The sequence below is a fragment of the Dromaius novaehollandiae genome, chromosome 2, assembly GCF_036370855.1.
Source record: "Dromaius novaehollandiae isolate bDroNov1 chromosome 2, bDroNov1.hap1, whole genome shotgun sequence".
NCBI lineage: Eukaryota > Metazoa > Chordata > Aves > Casuariiformes > Dromaiidae > Dromaius > Dromaius novaehollandiae.
The window spans coordinates 37,455,720-37,478,509 of NC_088099.1; the positions used below are offsets into that span (position 1 = coordinate 37,455,720).

The 22,790-nt window shown below is 38.1% G+C and overlaps 1 protein-coding gene across 1 annotated transcript in view; it reads left to right on the plus strand.

The window, feature by feature from the left end:
• JAZF1 (JAZF zinc finger 1) overlaps positions 1-22,790 on the plus strand; it is a 204,413-nt gene that overhangs the window by 101,622 nt on the left and 80,001 nt on the right. Inside the window, exon 2 of the mRNA XM_026103821.2 lies at positions 8,425-8,497. Within this exon, the coding sequence (XP_025959606.1) occupies positions 8,425-8,497 (73 nt within the window). The remainder of the gene's footprint in view (positions 1-8,424; positions 8,498-22,790) is intronic.

Here is a 22,790-nt window from a genome sequence, read left to right on the forward strand (position 1 = left end):
AATGCTTTGAGTTCTTGTTTTTCAACAAGTTTGTCTTATAAAATGGAGTTCCACATGTACTAATCTGCAGCAGTGAATTGATGTTATTGGTTGTTTTGTTCCTGGAGGTTTTGTTGCTTTAATTTTCAATAGACTGCTTTTGAACTTAGGCATCTTCTTCCTTATGCAGTCCTTCTTGCAGTGATACCCTCATCTGTGATTGAGCCTTACAGGTTCTTCAGTAATAACACTAAGTGAAGCTAAAATGCTGAAGTGATGTCGTTGGTATAGGGGGTCTTCTATGAAAAGGCAGTTTTTAAAAATTCCCATTTTCTTCAGACACTTTCATGAAGATGGTGTCACTTCCTTGTGAAGTGCATCTATGCGAAGAGGGGTAGTATGTGCTAAAGCAGGGAGTTAAGTTAGTGGGTACTGCTTTCTATGCCTTCCAACTGCCCAGGTATGCACTACTCACTGGCTTTCTGTTTTGAGGGTTCCTCCATTTAAATAAACCTTCAGTGTGATATTTCTTTTTGATAGCCACTTGGTCACCTCTTAAATGCAATTTTCAGTTGTTTTATACTAACTTCAGGGCGTCAACAAGCCTTAGGAAAGGGCCACAGTTGATCTCCCATTTCTTGTATCACTTGTATCTGTGCTGGACTATGTGCTTTGAATACAGCTGCATCTGAATTTTCAGAGACTTTTACTAGTCCAGAATTAACCAGTAGTTTGTATATGGATGTCATTAGGCCTGGATTCTGCCTACATTGATTCCCAGGTACAGTTTACAGTTTTGACTGTGACGTATGATGTCTTACCTTGACTTTGGACTACGTTATCCATCTGCTGTGATGCAGCAATAGCAATCAATCAGTTGCTGAGTTGAAAGTATACAGTCCAAACTTGGACAGAAGACTGCCAGGAGAATGTTGTCAATAATATAAAGCTGTCTCCCAGTGGGTGGAAGGGACTGTAGTTTCTTGACCTTCCTGTAATATTTATATGGCTTATGCCTTTCAGTTCTTTTTTTCTTTTTTTTCTTTTTCTTTTTTCTTTTTTCTTTTTTTTTTTTTTTTTTTTTGGTGGCTTCATGCAGTTGCAAGCAATCTGACAGGGAAAATAAACTGTTTGCAGCTGAGAAGTTTTTGCAAGTCTTGAATGAATCAAATAGGGAGAATTTTGTGCTGAAAGGATAGTATGAGACCTATGGTGTTTGATGAAAATGTGAAAGTTGAAATAAATACAATGTTTTCTTGTTTGAACTTGATCTACATGTAGCTTCCTTAGTCATCTATTTAACAATAGCTTAATCTGTAAGTGTGGAAGAGTCTAGTATCTAATCTGACTTCCATCTTTTGATAAGTCCATCTCTGTGGCATTCAGCACCCTGATCTTGGAAAGAACTTAAACTTACGCACAAGAATTAAATGTGTGCTTGGAGACAGGTAGGTTTAAAACTTTTGCAGAATCATGGTATGCATTTTATCTCCGGTGTTTTGCCTCTGAGGTGCAGAGCACTGTCTCCTGAGACATGTTGCTTCCTTTTTAAAGATAAAGGAAAATGGAGCAGTTCCTAGTGAACGGAGCAAATGATGTGCAGCAGTCCCTGCTAGATTCTCCATGTACTCTTAAATGAACAAACTTTGAATGCATATGCCATAGGCTGAAAAGCTAAATACGTTTTTTTTTCTATTGAAGATATTACTAGAGGACCATGTTAGTATCTGTAAAATCATAGTTGTCAGCTGTCTTCTTGAAATTCGTAAGAAGACCTGAATAACACGGCATCTGGAATTAAAACTGTGAAATTCATAGTGGCTTCCTTGTAATGGAAATTTGGGGTTGGGAACAGTTTCCAGTAATGTTGAATTTATCTGTTTCTGGCTTTTTAAGCTATGTCCATATAAGAACAATTGTGGACTTTTGAGGAAGCCAACAGAAATGTTTGCCTTGGCATCATTAGTGAAGCGAGCTAGGTTCTAGGGAAATGTAGGTTTTAATTAATTAGCTGAGCTGACTTATATCTGCCAATTTTTAGGGCCAAGTGAAATAGAGTGCAGACACTCGGAGAACTTGGTGGTGGGTGAGAAGAATGTGTGCGTGAACGCTGTAATGAAGCTCATGGTGAGCTTGGAGAACCTTTGTGTGTTAATAGTTCACCATAGTATAATTTTGTTTACACACACTGATTTTGCACAAAATGGTGAGATTATCATAAACATCTCCAGATGACTAGGGAGAAAGATCATACTGAAAGACCTCAGTCCTTGTAAATGTGAGTTTCAGTGCTTTTAAAAATCCTTTGCAGGGCCTTTATTTACCTAACACCGGGGGCATTTTGTTACTCTATTTAAGATTAAATGGAAAGAGACAAGTAATACCCTTGGGATGACAAGGGGAGTTTTATCTTTTTGCTTTTGTTGCAACTCTTTTGCTTAATTAATGGTGTGGCTGATAGTAGATATATGTTTTTAAACCCCAGTTTTTAGATAACGTATTGATCTTTTTTTTTTTTTTTCCCGGAAATGTAGTATCTACAACCTCAGTGAAATCTGTCAGAGTGTTACAGGTACCAAACAATCTTGAAAATCCAGTCACCTCATTTCTATGTGAACAGGGATTCAGATGTCCTTTTTTGGGTACCTGGACTGTTGTCAGTCTTGACCTCAACTTCTGTCTGTTCAGTGATCGGGCAGTGGGGTAGAGGTAGTACCAGGTGCCTTGGTCCTGATGGGCTGGTCAAGACATTGAAGAGTAGTTTAAATTTTACCTCCTTTAAATCATGATCTTTTCTTGTGAGATTATCTCTACTAGTTAGCACTTTTCCTTGTGACTGTAAGAAAATTTTGGAGCTGTAAAATAATGCCACTGAAATTTGGTGGCACTTTGCTGCCTGCTCTTTATAAGGTGAAAAGCAACTCTTCACTGTGATTTAAATGCAAGAACTTTTATGAAAAATCTCTCATGTAAAGTTGCCTATGATAATTTTACTGTATAGTGGTATGGCAAAACTTGTATCTTCATATATAACAAGGAAGACGTGGTATGTATTCTATGCAGAAATCCTCATGCAGAAGAAAACTAGGGAGTTATGAAGACAGTACTTATACAGAATGAGTATTCTTTTTTGTTGTTGTTATTTCTTCTCTTTAAAATAATTTACCAGGTTAGGATTTTGCAGTGTTCTCAAGTTGCAAGCTTTTTCTGCATAGTGTGGTACAATTTAGTAATATTAGTTTGGTTCAATAGTCAGTGATTCATTTTGTTAGAACATGCACCACAGAAAATGCCCGGCTTCATCTGAGCACTTTAAAAATGGCACAGTGCAGTTTATGGTCTTAGTGTTAATTATTCATATTTCTTGTCTGGTTGCCAGTATGAAAAATTACGTGGATGTGAAAAATTGAAATGTGTCTAATCCCATAGATGATTAGTCGGGTAGTGTGAGTGTTAGCACCTACGTTTTAGCATTTTAGTAGTGATATGGGGAGAAGCCCAAAACCCATAACAAAACCTATTCATATGGAATATATGAAATCAAAATTTTATTTTTATAACATTAGAAAAATATATCCATTATATTCATTAGAAAAAAGAGGAAAAAAAAATCTGGGTTTCCAAAATTTAACATCATAGTGAAGTAAGAGAAAATAACTCAAAACCCCCCAAACCCCAGCGCTACAGAAAGTACATAGTGTTTACTCTCTTCCCATTATACAATAAAAACAGTGGAATGTAATGCTTATGAGAAGAAACAAGTAGTGAAGGCAGCTAGTGTACAGTGGGTGATGATTTGTTTTACTATATTTGAAGTGATTTGGTATATGGAAAAAATAATGAAGTAGTGAGTCTTAAATATCCCATGTTAATTCAAGAAGCAAGAGTAAATAGTTAATAAGTAATACGTCTGCAGAACCAACTGTTCATCAGTCCCTTCAAAACAAAATCTGTAGCTGTTGTGCACGCTGTCTGTGGATATTTTTCTTTCCTTATATGACCAAGGGAGCCCAGCTCAACCCTCGGTTGTACTGTTTAAACACTTTTCAAGAAAGAGATTTGTCATCTGTGGATATGTTTAATCCATTATAGGTGTCTATTTGGAAACTATTTAGGCTACTTTGGGCTGACTTGACCAGCTTATGCGTGTTTGAAGAAACAGTGACCAAACCTTTTACAGAGCCATTTTGTGAGATTGAGAAAAGATTCCTCCTTTCCCGCCATTCACATAGAGAGTTGCCTGATACCCCGCAGATCAGGATGTTATGCAACATTAATTCAGAAACTGCGCTTTCGGGCGTCATTAGCTAATGCCAAAAGTGTGGTTTCGTGTGTCATTAGAGAGCAACACTGTTGTCTATGGGAATGTCCTTAGATGTGAGAGCAGAGCACGGGCAGTCTGGGTTCAAAGGTTCAGCATCAGGGAATACTGCTACTTAATCTCACTGTGGGTACATTAACTATCCTAAACAAGGCTATGTGTTGCCTTTTCTTTTCTTTTCTTTTTTTTTAAACCCTAGGATGGTTGTGATCTTTTTGTCATTAACAGTAATGCATGTTCACCCTGTGCTTGAAAGTGCTCTAACATCCAGAAAATAAGTTGAGACTGTCTAAAATGAAGGCAAGATACAATGAGAGGAAAACCAAAAGTCAAGCGTAGCAGGAAAACTGGTGAGAAGGACAGTGTACAGAAAAAAATATGTCCATTTACTTTGTGGCACAAGGGTGAGCAAGTGGTTATATACATCTCTGATTTTTAACTTGTTTATATGTCAGGACATTTTGAGGAGAGAGAAGCAGGCTGGCTGACAGCAAAGGCAGGAGCGAATGGCAAGCAAGGAAGGAAAAGTAGAAAAATTGAGTTTTGTGAGGGGCAGGTGTGAAGGAGAGGACTGAAGGGAGGAAAGGGTAGTGGCTGAGGGTCAGCAGAGGAAGTCAGGAAGAGCACAGTGAGGCAGGAAGGAATAAGCTGCTGACATTTTAAGACAGTGACAGAAAAGCAAGCTGTAGTGAGCAAATTAAGTCCTGCAGAGGCTGGGGCTGCGAGGGCTGTGTGGAAGCTGCAGTCGGGAAGAAAGGGAGTCACTCAGAAAGCAGCAGAAGCGGCTGCTGCTCTCACTGGTGAGGCCGTTCCCCCTTGCAGAGGGACAGCCCCGCAGCCTCATCTGTCCCAGCAGCTGGTGAGTTACTGCTGTGCTCAGAGCCTCTGCGAGGTGCTGAGCAAGAACAAGTTGCTCGTTGTTAGAGCAGGAAGGCACTTAGAAAAGCAAATGGAGCTTTCGTTAGCGCCCACTGAAATTTTTGAGGACACCAAGTTTGAAAAATGAATGCCCGTTTGATCATCTTTACTGCCTTTTGCTGTTAAAGCTGGAACCCTTCTTTATTTCTAAAAGTTGAAAAAGCAAAAGTGGTTTTAAAGCTTGATAGAAATCCTTTGCACCTTTTAGATGGGTGAGGTGGTGCTGCCTGCGTGCTGTCCTCGGGGGAAGGCCCCATCCAGGCCTGGTGCAGCTGGCACGCGTGGCGCAGGTTGGCCATGCTAGTGCCCCTGCTGCTCTTCTCTCAGTGCCATGCGCTGGCCCCAAAGTATAACTGCTTCTGTGTCGTTTCTGTGCTTTCTTTTTTCCTCTCGGTTCCAGTGCCTGCGACAGTGAGGAGGCTGCGTTGCAGGCCACCAGAGAGCCTTTGACAGTGCGATGCTGGGAGGGCAGGGGTGGTGGTGCGTATGGGTCTGTGTTTCCTCTCACGGAGGAGAGAGTCCGCTTGACCCACCTGAGAAAGGGGCCTGGGACTGAATTGGCCTGCACGCAGTGTGGGCTGTTATGGGGCTGTGGACCAGGAGCAAAGAAGGAGCAAGCAATACCAGCAAGGGAGACAGGTTATTATAGCTGGGGAAGAGAATTAACACCGGAGGGTGTTATATGACTCCCTGTTGCAGCGCAAAAGTGAATGCAACATTCTCAGGACTGGCAGTCCAAAAGGTGGTTGCATCAGGAAGAAAAATGTGTGAAGCATTTTGAGTGCTAAGTTCATACAAGATTTTCTTGACCCCCTCCTGGATCGTTTTCCAGTGGGTTGGGGGATAGGCCATAACTGACGTGCAATGCATGTGGAATTTGATACGCTGGGGGTGGGGGGGCGAGGGGGATAGAGATTGTGCATGCTGCACTCCTCCTGTGTGCCAGACAGCATCGTCTGTAAGACACAGAGACACTTCTTTGTACTGGTGCCAGCTGACGAGTTTCTCAGTGCTGTGATAACATACTCCTACAAAAAGCATGGGCTTTGCTAATCTTCAACTAGCGCTAGGATGAGTTGCCAGCATGCAGGATGGTAGACTCTTCATTCGAGCTTTCCCTTGTGCTTTCTGTCCTTCAGGTCTGTGCAGGACTCTGATGTAAACCAGGCCCAGCTTTGTCTCATTCAGTCACAGAAACTATTCTTTATAGAGGGAGGTTAATCCCATTTAAGAACTGGATTAGCAAAGACATAGGCACTTAACCACATATGCCTTAACTTGGGTTGAAGCAGATAGTCCCAGCTGGGATTAATGCTCTGCAGACTTTCTGTATCAAGGCAGTTTCATGGCAGGCCTTGCACCACAGCAATGTAAATCTAACAGTTCACCGTGACGGATGTTGTATGCTTGGCCTGCTAAATGACTGCGAGTTTTGTAGAAACAAAGACAAGTAAAAGATCTTTCTGTTGTGTGAGCCTAGCTTCCTCAGAGAAATGAATTACAAAGATAACGCAAAAGATAGCTGATGCTTTGCTATCTGTAGTTAGCTTAACACAGAGCGTGGTGTGCTTGTAATTGCTACAGAATTTCCTCGGGCACGGGAAAGGTCTGCGCCTTTTAAGGATAATAGGCTTTGGGTTGTCAGATGTCTTGGCACTTTGGGTTGTCGGTTGTCTTGGCACTTGTACTTTTATCGCTGTTCTCTGAACTTCCTTAAAGGTATTTATCTCTTTATGGGCATATTGATAAGGCATGTTAACAAATCCTGGAGTCTGAGCTTCATGGGAACAAATGGAGGAAGGAAGATTAGAATCAGTCTGAGCTTTGTGTGGAGCTGGAGGGAATTCTCTGCTCCCCGAATAAACACATGAGCTGTTTAGGGCAGTACTGAGACTCCTGCACCTGCCTCCAGCTGACTCCCCATTCACCTCAGCGCAAAATCTTCTTTAAGGTAGGGCAGCAGAGACAGATTCCATAATAATTGGCTGAGGTTTTTGTTTTGTTCTTTAAAGCAACTGATGAGGTCGAACAAATGTGGCTATCAGCTTTTGACCATTAGCATTAGGTAAAGTTGTAGGAATAAGCCAGAGGAGTCTAAAATATGGTCTGACTGTGGGGTTTTTGCTTGTTGGTTTGTTCTTGGGTTGTTTTAACTTGTACCCCCCTCACCCCCAACTCAAAGCAGATGCTATCTCAGAAATAAAAGATGGATAGCCATAGTGCTATAGGGAACCATTTATTAAGAAGAGTCTTTTTTATTCTTTATAGTTAAAAAGCAAAAGTTGCACCCGCACTTCTTTTAAAGTCATGCATAAAATATGTTGTTAATGACTGTATAGTAATATGCACATGCATGATACACATTTTCCATTGGGAGCTTTTGAAAACTGTTTATAGTTAACTCCTAAAGGTGCATTTCTGTAATGTGGAGCAACATTGTATTTGGAACCCCAAGATAATCCTATTTTTTGTATAAAAAGCTACTTAAAAATATGGGTATATGCCCCTGGTTTTGGTTCCAGGAATTTAAATTAGGACTACTTCTTTGGTTAGATAAAAGCAAAACTTAACTGAGAAGGGATGATGAAAGTAGTGATTTAAAGCATGTTCTTTCACTTGAATGAGAAAGTTGGTACTAGAGGGAACTGGGTGATGTTTGCTTCCGGGCATTCAGTGAGCAATGCTCTGCTGGGCAGGCATTTTGCTTCAAGTGCATTTTTGTATGACTTTTCTGATTGAGAGCTTCAGAAAATAAGCCCTAGAGAAGGGAGGAAGCCAAACTGAGATGCAGAAGAAAAGTATCAAATTCCCAGCCGAAGAGATTTAGTTGGTCTTGAAAGGTCTCAGAATGTGTTGACCAAATTTAGAAATAGCTACATTAAAAAAGAAGAAAGCTTGATTCTTTACCACTGTAAATCATGGAAAGCAGCAAAAACTAATATGTATGAGAGAGATTGTCAAAGTTGATGGGACAGCTGGAAATTATATCACTGCTGATGTTTGAAATTCCTGTGTAAAGTAATGCAATACTGTGTTTATGAATGAATGAATAAATGATTGTGCTGTTAAGCATACTCTGTAAGGATAAACTGGGCTGAGCTATTTTCTCTTGTCTCAACTTCAGTTACTTTGCAGTATACAGTCCCATATTTTTCAGTATAAACACCAAAACCTCAGATATATTTATTTATTTTTATTTTTTGCAGATACAGACCCACGTGTATTAGAGAAACAAGAACTTCAACAGCCAACATACGTTGCTCTAAGTTACATTAACAGGTAAGTGTGCTTTTTTTTCAGGTTTAGCTGATAATAGTTTGCACAACCTGTGTATAAATGCATATACCAGAATGGTATTCCCATGTATTAATTCCGTTTTATTTGTTTCATGTTTTATGACACTGTGGTGATACCTGTTTTGGAAAGACAGTTGAATTAAAACCTGACTAAATTCTTTATCACTATTATAGAGGGCACAAGCAGCTTCTTAGTTTACTGTTCAGGTCCCTTGGGGAAGAGGCTTTGGCCTTTTGTATTGAAGCTAACTCTTTTGCAAAATGGGTTAATTTGTCTTTGTTGATTTTTTTTCCACTTTCTTGTACTTCACGTAGCATAACAGGAGAGAGTTTTTTTGTGGAACAATGCTTCTTCTTCAGTTTTTGGTATTTTGGTTTGGTTTGGGTTTTTTTTTGCCAAGCCATGTTTTAATCCTAAATAAACATTGTACTTGAAATGTAATTTCTCATTTAAAATCTTTTTTCCTGTTGTAGGTAAATCAACGTGTTGCTATTCTAGGGTTATTTTGCCTTCCTTTACATATTATTTTTTGATCAGATGTACTATGGTTGAAAGTTATAGTCAGTTGCTTTTTGGAAATGCATCTATATGAAAACTATTCTCTATGGGATTATTGGCTTTTATGCATGGAATGCCAATATCCTTTTGTATCTTTGTTCTCTACAGGATGAGACAGAAACTCGCAAGCCTGGAAGATTAACACAAATTTAACTCAGGATAAACTGAATTAATTTGAACTTCCATGGGTCATACATAAAATAAAATTTTTTATTTTAATTCTACTTCATGTTAAAAATGAAAAGAAGACTTTCAAAAACACAGAATCCACAACTGGCTTTGTGTAATATCTGCTGTAGAGAAAGAGTGCCAGTGAGCAAGAAAATGATTTTGAGGTATGGAAGTACGAACTGATGTTCGCTTGGTTAAGTGACTAAATTTTCTCCGCTCCATGGGACTATGTATGGTCGAGAATAGCTAGTATTGACATGATTTCCTATTTGGCAAGTAACTGTTGTTTTTCCTGGAGACAGTCTCATAGCATATTTTGAAATTAACACAACCCTTTTTAACATTGCTTTCTGTTGATCCCATTTCACGTGTAATTTCTTCTTTTTTTTTTTTTTGGCAATAGGAGGGCTTGGTATGTTATCATGTATGTTGGTATGTTTCCCTCTTTCCATTATATACTTGGGTGTTTTCTGTTGTTGCTTCTGTGATTATTTTGCTTGATATGAAGGAGAGGAAAGCTTTTTAAAAATTCGGGAAAAACTGATGTAAGACCACAGAAAGAGCTGCAGGATTTGATTGCTTGGTTCAGAATTGGAAAACAAACTGCTTTTAAAGTAGTTTCACAGTGATACCTTGTCTACATTTCAAGATTTTGGTGCCCTTTTTAGTTGAGTTCTGTGTGACTGAAGCGGTTCTGGTTAGTCACTATGTATTTTGCCCGAACTTTCTTCCCCTTTTGATTTTGAGAAACAATTTTGTGGAATTGACTTGAGTTCTTTAAAAAAACAAAACAAAAACAAAAACAAAAAACCTCAAAACCAAAAAAACCCCACAAACAAACAAAACCTTAATCGACTCGTTTTATTTAAACCAGCCTGCTGCTATTTAATTGCTCTTTTAATGGTATTTTAATTTTTTCTGAAGTGCTGATGTCTTTCATTGAACCACCTGCTCTACACAGCTAGAGCTCTTGAGGGAGCAGCAATATCCATTACACTATGAGACATGCCTTTCTGTTTCCCACTACGTATGCCAGTGCTTGAGTTCTGCTTTGTTGTCCCAGGCTATGAACTCAGATTTTGTAGCCTAATACATGTCATAAACATGTTGCATATTGTTAAATATCAAACACCAGATACTGTTAAATATCAAACACCAGATACTGCTGCACTTTTTTTAAACCCATGCTTTTATGGTTTCCAAGTAGAACAGAACTTAGCTTGGTTCCTGCTGTGAGTTCCAGACCTTAAAACAATCTTCCTTTGCAGGTTTGTGCATTCAGCATGTTCTGTGTGGGCCATGCGTTCTCATGGAGCCCGGGAAAATAGGGACTTCTGATTTTCAGCAACTGTCAAATTGTATGATAAGATACTTAACATATGTTGTGGTAGAAAAAAAATAGAATGATTAGATAGATATGCTTCATGCTCTGCCCTTTGCCCTATTGCATAGTGGCCATTATACACTAAAACAAAACAACCTAAGTCTGCGTTGTCTGGTTTGATAACTGAGAGGATAAAGTATCAGTAAAGCAGATAGTAGGGACAAAAGGGTACAGGAATTTTTGTTTCCTATTTGAAACATACTCTTGTTTTCATTTCCTGTCAACTCGCAGATTTTCTCAGGCATATTAATATGGCAATACTATATATGCCCTTAAGTTGTGAAACAGCCTTCAAATTGTGGACATCTGAATCGATAAGGCTCAGTCTCTTTCTCTGCTGAAGATTTACTGCAATTACAGTCTTCAGTAACTACATACAGATGGAGCTTCCATAGTGTGTGATCCTCATGCAGGCAGATAACATTCCTTTTTAAACCAATGGACAAAATATAAATTATAGCTCATAATGCTTTATGATCTCTACATCAAACACTTGTACCAGTGACTGATAGAAGTGCAGCAAATCCTTTTCTCAGTTTAGTGCAGTTGCCAGTATTGATGATTGTCTCCTATTTACTTTGCTCTTCACTTTTTTAGAAGTCAGAATTGGAATCAGTAAGGTACGCTACTGCCAAAGCAGATGCCATTCATCTGCTTCCATCCTATAAATACAATTTGTTTGCAAAGTGTTCAACAGTGCTACTGCGTGAATGGGATTCTGTCTGTGATCTGTCAGGAGCAGTTGGCCTGAGTGCTCATTTGCAACATCCTCCAACACTTCTTAGAGATGTTCCCTTTGTATAGAGATAAAGACACCTGTTTCTTATTGCACTGAATTGCAATGATTTCTGGCAGTAATTTACATTGCTTATAGCTTGTGTTTATAGCTTTAGGTTAATTACCATTGTTAGGAATTTTGCTTGGTCTTTATTGGAACATCCTCACCTACATAGTGCTGTGAGTGCTTTGAGACTGTTGGTCTGGGACTTCAGTGGAGATGCTTCTTAAGTTCGCGATATTTTCTTTAAAAACAAAACAAAACTCCCAGCATTATTAGCACATGTGAAAAGACAAGAGAGGCATACAAATATTTTTTGCACCTAAAAAGGTGATACTAATTAGGGGATTAAAAAAAAGCTTTGATTTCAACACTTAATTGTAAAGAATTTTCCCCTCGTTATCGTATAAAGGAGGTATTTTTTTTTCTTTGAGATGATACGTATCAGCAGTAGAAAGAAGACATAAGTTATTGGAGTAAACTGAAACTAAACTGTGTGAATTGTATAGTGTTTCTATTGCAAATCACATAATACTTGTATTGGGGAAATGTAAGAAAAGATTAAAACAATCTTAAAATCAGGTTTCAAAAGCTACCAAAATACTTTTAGTCTACATTAACCTTTGCTTTTTTTAATAGTGGTTTTCCATTCACTAGATAATACAATAAAGATTTTAATAAAATAGCTTTTTTAACATCAGTCTTGAAAGCATTTACAGCCTACTAAGATGAACAGTCTTAGTGTTGTTTGTGGGCTGTCTGATGAATGAGGCTGTTGGATGTCTTTAAAGTTTATTCCTGTGCAAACTGGAACATGAATAAGGCCTGTGATCAAAACTGAATGTCATTCTTGGGCGAATAGATTGTCCTTTTTGTTTGTTTTGTTTAAATTCCTGTTATTGTGGAAGCACATCTCTGAGCCACTCTTGACATTTTTGCTCCTCCCTCCCCCTTTTATTTTTAACTAGCAAGATTTTGCCTCACTGTTGCCATTACAAAGTACAGTAGGCTCTAGACTTCTCCCATTTCCCTTTCCTCTCAATGGCTATTGACTTCTCAAAAACAAATTACCCAATTTGGCTTCCTTTTTAATACTATTGGAAGTAAAATTGGTGATTTCTATGAACATACGCATTTGTGAAAAGAATTAATTGCATATAAAATTCTAACCACTGCAAACTGTCCCTGTGTCTTGTCTAGCTCGCTAATTTTGGTTCTGCTATTAATTGTTTTTCCAGAAGTAAAATTAATAGCTAATGCCATAGGATTTAATGCTCATTTGAAAGTTATTTTCAAAAGTGGTAAGTCTTTTGGTAGTGATATATTTAATATATAGTATGTTACTAATGGAATAACATGAAGAATGTTTTGGATTTGGAGGCATTGGTCTTTGACTATGTCTGCGGTTTCTTAACAGAGCATCCAAGCCACATGGTACTTGCTGGTCCTGTATTTCTTTGGCAGTGGACTTCACCTTTTTGTGAAGTTACTATGCTCAGTGCTGGGTAGAAATTTCAAGTGCTTCTTATTCCGCTCTAAACAGGCAGTTCCCGTTTGCTGTCAGTCACTTGCATTCACATCCATTCCGTCACTGGGGATATATTATGCAGTGCGTTTAATGGATTTCCTCTGACAGTCGATTCTGTGTATGCATTTAGTTATAGCTGTAAATATGCCATTCAGTAAGTATAGGGATTTATGTTAAAGCTACCTAGCAAGATCTTCAACTTTTTCAACACAGTGGATTTTTTCCTGTGTTCTGCTATGATAGATTTTTCTGGGGTAGGTTACCAGCAGTTGTTAAATAAAAAGGCTGATAAAAGACTGTAACCTCTCAGAGATAATACCCAGTAACAGTGTATGCCACCAAAAGGCTCTGCAGAGCATCTTCTCAGTGGCAGCTCAAATCTCTCGACCATGCTATACAGCTTCCCTTCCACCACAAATCAGTATTACCAATGCATTAGCAGTGTCATGATTATACACATCTGGTACGGTGATACCTTATTATACCTCAACACTCTACTAAAATAGTTTATTTCATTGATGTGGTTTTGCTCAAAACTACTGTAACTATTTTGAATGACTAGCTATCCTGAGCAATAGTGATGACAATGGGTAAATAAATTGTATTTTATCTCATGTTTCAGATTTTTCCCTACAACTTAACTTCTTTGTTCTTCTGATACCAGCTGGTGATCCCTACCCCCCATCCATGCCTTGTTCAGGTTCTTGAACAAATTCTGCCCTTCTTTCTGAATCAATATTTAAATTTTCTAGAGGAAAAAACCCCCAAATCTTGGAAAAGGAGGGCAACTTATTTTTAGTCAGTTTGTTATTTGGGTTATTGGTTTTATTTTTTTATGGGATAATGGTGCTAGGAGAAAGCCTGGGGGGGGTGAGGGGTTAGGCTTGTAGAGGAATGATCTTTCTCAGGCTTATTGAGAGCAGGGATAGCAAAAGGCCAAATCCTGAAGATAGCTTTTACTGATGAGCTTCAAGGGAAAATTGTTTTCTCTTGAAAACAAGGCAAAAACTGCTTCAAGGTTACTGAACTTGACCCAGAATAGGCTTTCTAGTAAAATGCATGGGTTTCTAAAGTATTTCTTTTATTGAATAGCATGTAATTTGGAAAACATTTTCATATATACTATGAAATTATGAATCTATCACAATTATTTATACTCACAGCTAATCAAATGCTTTGCATTTTCCTAATTGGTTAGAGATGTTCTAATAACTATTTCCAGAGTTTTATTCCAGATCTAATTTATTAATACTGAGCTTCTTTTGAGTAATGTGATGCTCATTACTACACAAATGGTTTCTTTTAGACAAACATTATCTGGTACAATGTGCCTTTAAATATTGGTTGTCTCAAGCTTTAATTGGCTAACCTGTAGTAAAAATGCTGTCTACTCTTTTCAGGTGGGATTGGTTTATGTATATCGGACAGGCTTCTGACAAACCAAATGGTGTTTGCTGGTGTTATTAGTTAAATGCCACAGTAGGGATTTCTGGAGGGTGGTTCTGACAGAATCACTTCTCTCTTAAGGAATAGCAACCAAAAAGAAACACTGCTTCCATGATTGACCCTTTCTGTTTTGTGGTGTTTGGATTTTTTTTTTTGTTTGTTTTTATTTTGTGGCCTCTTCAGCGAGGTAGTGGGTGGATGAAGTTGGCTTTCTGCCGCGGGGGCAGGGTTGTTGCAGAGGAGCGTAGGGCAGTCCTGGCTCTGGTCAGAAGAGGAGCAAGTTGAACGGGAACACCCGCTGGGCCAGGTCTGGCCCGGGTGGCACCTGCTGCACTGGGCGCTCTTGAGGCAAGCAGGGAGAACTCCCCTAAGTCAAAAGAACTGCTGCAGCCGATGTTCAGAACCAACTCCATTTGATCAATTCAAAATGAGATCTGTCTCTTATTTTTCCAGTTTTACTGTTGGAATGAAAGTATGAAATATTTAAATGCAAGGTAGTTTGGAGGTTTAGGGTTGGTTTTTTGTTTTGTTTTGTTTTTCCACAAAAGTGGTAGTATTGTGTCCTTACAGCATGAGCATTAAATTGTTTGCATAATGTGTGGAAGACCAAGACTCAGTTTCCTACTTGCTGATCTCTTGAGAGTGTTTTATTCATGAGGTCAGTGACTGTCTTGAGGTAGGACATCGTTTCTCCTCTTTTCCTCTTATTTCCTTGTACATTCATTTGAATGTCTGTTGGAACACAATTTGGAATAGAGAAACTGTAAAAATCATGAGGTTGGAGAGCAGTAAGTTTGTGGTTTTCCTTGCTTGCTATCTTAGTGGATGCTTTTTCAGAAAGCATATGAAAAAATGAAACAACTGAAATAGTGAGCGTTCTTGCTCTAAAATAAGTAATCACTGCAGCATTCACCTGTTAAGCAGGAGAACAGACTTTAAATCAAGTCTTTTTAAATCACGCCTGAGATTTCAACTTTGCAGGTATTATTGGTGGTGTTTTCTGGATGTATGGAGGCATGCAGCAAGGAAATATATAAAAACACTTAAAAACTGATTTTAATCTGAAATTTTAAACTGTAAATTTGACTTTTTGGATGAAAAAGTAATTTAAAAAAATGGAAGTAATTAAAAGAAAATTTCCAGCATTTTGTTCAGTACAGCATAAACTGTCATAATTCTCACCATGATTCAGAAGAAAAAGGGTAGAGGTAGGAAAATTTTCTCTTTTATGAATCCTGCCCAAGACTTGTTTTTGTGCAAAAAAAAAAATCAGAGCGAGTGAATCTGATAAACTTTCAGTTGCTGTACCACCTGTACATGTATTGGATACATTTTATAGTACTTAGTACCACAAGTTTTGCCCTTTGTGCTAAAAATTAACTTTTTTTTTTTTTCCTGTAGCATAATACTGTCTTATTTGTATTAAGTATCATGGCTCTGGTAAGGTGCAGTGATTCCCTCAGGCTGTTGATTCTCATTGCATTGAAGATGCATGCCGATGCTTCCAGTAGCCGCTGGACTGAATACTTGTGACAGAATACAGAAACAAAGGGATCAAAGTAACATGTCAACTGACAGAGAATATTTTTCTGTCTCGGCATATTTTTAATGTTTGCAGCAACCAAGTTGGTCATGTGTTTTTATTCATGTACGCATATCTTTATGCTCTGCTATTTGACTTGTTCTGGAGATGGAACAAGACAAACTTCAGATGATAATTCAAACAAGATGTGCAGAAATGATTTTTATTTAGGGTAAGGGGAATGCCTTTTGGTTTGGAAGGATTTACGCATTTGGCTTTTTCTCTTTCTCTTTTTATCAGTTTCAAGCTAAATGAAACTGAAGATTTATATAATGTACAGCTCTTTTATTTCATGTCAGCAGTAAAGATCAAAAAGTAGATTGGCATTTTAAGGAAAAGCCCAAATGCCATGCCCTGAAATAAAAGTTACAAGATGAATTGAAATGTGTAGGGCACTGAAAGAATGTGTTCTAGTTGTTGAGTTGGTTTTTGTTATTAATTGAGAGGTGACCAGCTTTCCTCTAGGCAATGTTCATATGGAAAACTCAGAGATGGGAAAAAAAGATCCATCTCGTGAATTCTGTTGCACACAAAAATCTCAGATGAAAGAAAAGTAGTCAAGTTAGCATCACTCCTTGTGAGTGTGTGTGTACACACCTGTATGTGTGTGTAGTGTAGTTTAAACACTACAGCCATCAGTATATAATCCGCTCAAGATTTCCAGGATTCTTGTCTCTATCAGTATTTTCTTCATCTTTTGTCAATATGGCATGCCAAAACTGAGGGAAAAAGTCATCTTGTGCTTTTGGCACTGGATTTGTCTTGGCAGGTTCCATTTCAGTTCCCAGCTTCGTGCGTGTATTTTCCATTTACCCTTGCACAGGTCACTTCATTTTGAGGGAGGAGAGGAGAAATTCTTCAGTTTCCCTCCCAGTCAAAATGAAAACATTTCCTTTCTTGATTCTTAAAATAAGCATGTTTAAATTTGACTGTGAGCAGAGCAGTAGCGCTTTCAGGAGGACCGTGTTTACCGTGTGAAAATTGTCAGGTCTGTGGGGTATTAACTCCCTCAATACCATTTCTTCATATGTTAGCTTAATGGGGCCCTTATTCATATTACACTGTGGTGTAATAATGTCATAATTGCAATATAAATAATGAACTCACGTTATTTAATGTACTCATGAAGCTATTTTGAAAAGACACTAATGTGCCAGTTTCATATCCTCTGCAGAAAGAAGTATTTGTGGAAACTTTCTTTTACTTCGATTTCAGAGTGAAGGACGATACAAGGTTTTACATTTACTGTAAATTTAGTGTGCTTTTGTCTGAGATAAAATGGCTGAAAACTGCATCTGTTCTTCCTGTCTTTATCAGCCATGGAAATGGCTGCTGTATGCAACTCTCATCCTGATGCGAGGTGTTTCATTTTGTTTTGTTTTGGTTGGTTGCTTAAAACACCATCAACAACAGCAACAAAACATGACACACACACAAGGGGAAATTACGGACTGCATAGATAATTCTCTAGGAAAGCACTTTTCTGTCCTGTATTTTGCTACAAGCTAGTCCTGACCATCTTAGCTTAATATGATGACTTACAGATTTGGAAGTTTACTGCCCCTGGAATCCTGAGGCAATCCAGGCCAGCCCCTTGTAATGTGCATTGACTGGGACCTGACTTTGTTGTAAAAAAAAAAAAAAAAAAAATTGCTCACTATATAAAGTGATAAGTAACTTGTATTTTGTACAGTAGCTCTACTTCTATTAATAATTTTATTGATTTATTTAAAAATATCTGCTTTATGATAATGCTGCCTATTCAGGTTTTGTTGTGAAAAGTCATGTAGGGGATCAGTGTGCAGTAAGATTAAAAATGAGATTTTCAAGTAAATTTAGTTGTTCAAAGTACAAATTGTTGCATATATTATACATTTCATATATTAGGTTTAGATATGCTAGTACGTTGCACTAATGCACTAATATGTAATTTACTGAAATGTAACAAATACATTCCTGAATAATTCCTGAAGTGTCTATGGGCACTTAATATTTCCCTCTTCTCTCCATCCATTCTTATTTTTGCATATGACACTTCCTAGTGAGGACTCTTTTTTATAGCATTCTCAGTCTTGTTAGTATTTAATGAGGGAGGGGGACTCTCAGCATTAGTGCCATATAGCCAAACTCAGTTGTAACACAGTGTATGTCTTTGCATCTTCTTGTAGACATTCAGAAGTATGGCTGCAGTTTGCAGGTTGCATGCAGGGGCTGTCCATGTCATGCTTTAGGACAGCCTAGACTAGAGATTATGTGCACATGAGAGAATATACTCAGTGTCAGAGAACTTGGCTCATGAGGAAGGGATATTGATGTCATCTTCCACTACATAAGATCTACTCCAAATGCTTGGTTTCAGCCTTAATTTTCATTAAATATTTTTGGAGTTGGGAATGACCTCTCAATTTGACTTCAAGCCAGGAAGAAAGTTTGCGTATCGTGCAAGGATTCATTCATTACCCTGCTGCTTCCTCTGCAACGCTCTCTCGTGTCCCGAGAAATGCAGACCAGGTGTAGAGCTTGACAGAGTTGGCTTCTTCCCTTATGTCAAAGAGGGAGTTTGCAGGCCTTCAGCTAAATGAGCTGCCAGATGGTTCTCTGAGGTCTATGACTAGAAAAGCAGAGGCTTTAACAGGCACCAAACACCTTTAATATATAGCTCCAAGAAACCTTTGTTGTAGACTAGAATCCCAGTGGGCTTGATGCCACGAAAATACAAAACAAAAGGTTAAAACTGAAGTCAACTGAAAGCAACTGATGGATGCTAATGTTAGAGGAAAAGAGAAGGCAATGAGAATATATTTTATGACAAGGAATTAGCGAAGCTTGACTGCCTTGATAGTATGTTCACAGTAAAGGAATGTTTAATGTGGTCAGAACACAGATATAAGAAAGGCTTCTATATGATTGAATTTTAATTGACTTTATTTGGAGCTGGTCTCATGAATGTCAAGGTGCTGTTGATGCTAAGAGGAGGAAGGCCTGGCACGCCATCTATGAAAAAACTTTTTTTGGTCTAGTTATTTTTGGTAAGATAGTATGCCATAACCTGATCAAAAAAGAGTTTTTCCACAGAGTTGAGATGCATGTAAAATCATGGCACTTCCTTTTTTCATGAAAGCAAAACCAGAGTATTGATTGCTCTGATCTTGCCCTTGTTGAATTTTTTTAAAGCCTCTTGTCCACACCCCAGCACACTTCAAGACTGTAAAAGTGAACAATCTGCATGGCAAAGTAGAAATATGCTCCCAGAGCTGAAATCTATACAGAGCAATATTTAGGTACTGCAGTTGAAATTTTCAAATGGACCTACACATGTATACTCAGGTGTACATACATGGGCCACTTGTGACATGCAAGTAGCACTATCAAAAGTGTTTGTGAATACAGGTGGACAGTTATGTACTCTTGAGTTCTCAAAGTCTAACTCTAAAATCTAATTCAATGCATTTTAACAATAGTTGTTTCGTATGTGGGAATTATACATTGTCTAAGTGACCTATGTGGGATTTAGGTGGCCTGAAACAGTTAGACAAATAGCTTGGTTCCGCAAGCAAACACTATTGAAAGGAGACTTTATTTAATTAACTTGGCTCAGCTATAGTACAGTTAACCAGGCTGATTTAATACTTCTAAAATCCTGGTTTCCCTGAAGCAATTAATTAAGGACACTAGATTTCTTGTTCTTATTTCCCAGAGAATTGAGAAAGCTTTTTTTTTTCTTTGTTGTTGTTGGGTTTTTTTTTTCTTTCCAAAAGTGTCACATAAGGATTAGAGGCAGAGACAGCAACAATTTTGTAGATGAAATTACAGTTTGGTGTAGACACTGCTGATTTGTCCTTGATCTGCAGAGACACCGTTGTGGGTTTGCCTTGCACTGCAGTTTAATAATATCTAGTCATTTCATTTCTAATTAGAGGACCTTGTGTAATTACGCTAAAGACACCATAACAGGGAAGGAGGTAGATGTAAATTAGGGTATACTCTACAGCTGTGGAATTGCCACGTGTACCACCATGGAGAGGTATTTTGGCTAGACTGGCCTCATCACCCTAAGTTTGCATCACAGCCCATGCCAGCCTCTCTCTCCTGTAATAGGTGACCTTTCTTTTTCAGTACAGCATTATATTTCTTTGGTAGCTGCTGCTGTGGTATACTACAGACAATAGTAAAGGTTTGAGTAATTTTCCTCTGATTTTCTTTTAATGGTCTTAGACTGAGATTCAGTTTGTGTTTTGAGGGTGTTGCTTTTTTGTTGTCCTTCTGACTTCCCGTTTGTACAGTCTTTTTCTGGTCTTTCTTAACGTCAGATGTGTTAATCTGCAGTTCTAATGAAACTGTCATGATACGGCCTGCTGCCTGTTTTATATCTAACAGCAAAGCTCAAGGGTCCCTAAAACTTTCTAGCCAACTCTTGCTACTGCTATCTTCTGTGTTCCTCCTGCCTCCAGCCTCTTCTGGCTTCTGCTGCTCTTTCTTATTTCCCTCTCTGCTGCTGGCTGGGCAGTGCTAGTGGAGTATTGGCCTGGAGTAGAGCAGAGCCCAAGCTTTGCTTATAATATTGGTCTTTCCTTACAAGTTGATGAAGGGGCATTCTGGATGCAGGTGCAGAAGAGACAGGTTATTCCACAGCTGCGTAAGTAACACTTTTTTGACTCCATCAATGTTGGGGGCTGACCTTGTGTCCTGAATCTATAACCTGCACAAAAACTCTGGGGCTGGGAATTTTTTGGTTTTATGCCTTGCTTTTGTAGCGTAGCTAGCAAGATTGTTCCTGTTAACATTCAGTTCACCCATAGCTCCTCTGGTGGTGTTGCATTCCCTGACAATTTGTGGTTGTAGGTTCCCCTGCTGCTTCATACAATGTAAAGTAATTTCAACAAAAATAAAGTTAACAAGCAATTTTCTTCCCTGCACTAACTTTCAATGTGAAGCACTTTGAAGAAAGGATGTTTAAAAAAAAAAAACAAAAACCTCTATTCAAGAAAGTGAGTCTTTGCATTTATTTGTGACCTTTTCTGCTGTTTCTTATTTCATTTGCTCACAGTGCCATTTCTAAAAGGTCATTATTTACCAAAAGTTGTTAGGCAGTTTAAACTAGGTCAATGGGGCCATGCTTTTTGCAAGAGGTAGCTGGAGACTTTCTGTCCCATATATAGGTGATTATCAGGGTTTATGTTGACTTTGACTGCAGAGCTTGCATACAAGAGCCTGATTTGAATACTTCCAATGCTGAAACTTTGAGCTCATGGTTTTAGTGTGATCTTTGGGATCTGACCGACTGGAGAAATATTCTCTCTTAGCTATGCTGAGATCCTTGAAATGCCCTGAATTTGTACCCAGTGGCATTATAGCAGCTCCTCCATAAAAAGAAAAACTAGGGGTGTTACCATTTTAAATAATGAGAAAACATCTTTTGCTAAATATAATTCTGATCATATGCTAAGAATATCATTAAAATGACATTTTGTGTGAGATTTCAAGTACATTAAGGGGGAGTAGTTAGGTTTCCTGCTCCCATTAGCTATGAGTTAGAAAATGTATCCCATTAGTTTTTATAATTTTCATTGTCAAAATGATTTCTCTTTCACAGTTTTTATTCCTTATACACCCGGACTTTGACTATTATTTTATTGTTCACTCTTTAATGTAGGAAGCTGGAAAAAGTGTTTGTAGAAACCTACAGTGTTATAATATAAAATAAATGTATTATTCTGTGTGCTATTAGAAGAAAAATACAATTAATAAGTGATGACTACTAATTTTTTTAATTGCTGCATATAGTGTAACCTCATTTACTGTTACTGGCAGCTAAGGTCCTGCACACATAGTCAGTCATTTGCATCATACATTTTAAGGGCCGGTGAAATGCTGCTGTGTCTTTGTTGAAGGCTGTAATTTTACCTTTGTCTATCTGGTTTAGTTAGAACAGTGTAGCTGAAGTTTAGAGCACAGTTAAGTTTGAAATCATACATAGGACTACTACTGGAAACCAGCATATTTTCCTTTCAGTAAATAATGATTTCCCGCTAGACCTAAGGGCAAGTCCAGTAACCATTCCGGTCCCTGCAGTGGTACGTTGACTTCAGGTGTATCAGCCTCTAAATCTGTTGCAGGAAACTTCTGGTTACAGTTTCTGATTGACTTCCTTTACAAATCACATCTGTGTAAATGAGGACTAACTTTAATAGTCTCAGCAGAGTCTTACTGTGTGAGAGGTCAGAGTTGACTATTTTGTGTCTTATATAGTTTTTTTTATGACTTGAACCATTAGTATTATGGAGCTTATTTTTTCTTTAACAATATTTTTATGCAAGGATTAAACTGTCCCCAAAATTAAATATAGCAGAGATTTAGTTTTTATTTCAGACTACAAACTTTACAAGATTTTGCTTGTGTGATATGTAATATAAGAAAACAACCTACATCCTTCCCCAAATGTATAATAAGATTTTTTTTTATTGATAGGAAAAGATCTCACATGTTCAATGAGCTAGTCAGTTAAGTGCATTTTGGCATTGTATCCATGTGATCATAAAAGATGTTCAGAGTTTCCTCATTATTATTTTTCCTTCGCAGTTGCTACCTCAGTGATGTTTAATATATAGGCAGAAAATACGGCTTCACAAAACTGGGCCAAATATTAGCAGATGGGTTAGTTATTTCACATCTCAAACTACTAAAAAGCGTGCTGGGGTTTTTGTGTGTGTGTTGTGATGAAAAGGCTTACAGTTTCTTAGTAAATGATTATGGTGTTTAGGAAAAAAGTTAAGGCACAGAGGTATTTCATCCACATTTATTGAAAATAGTTTTTTGGCAAAGATATTA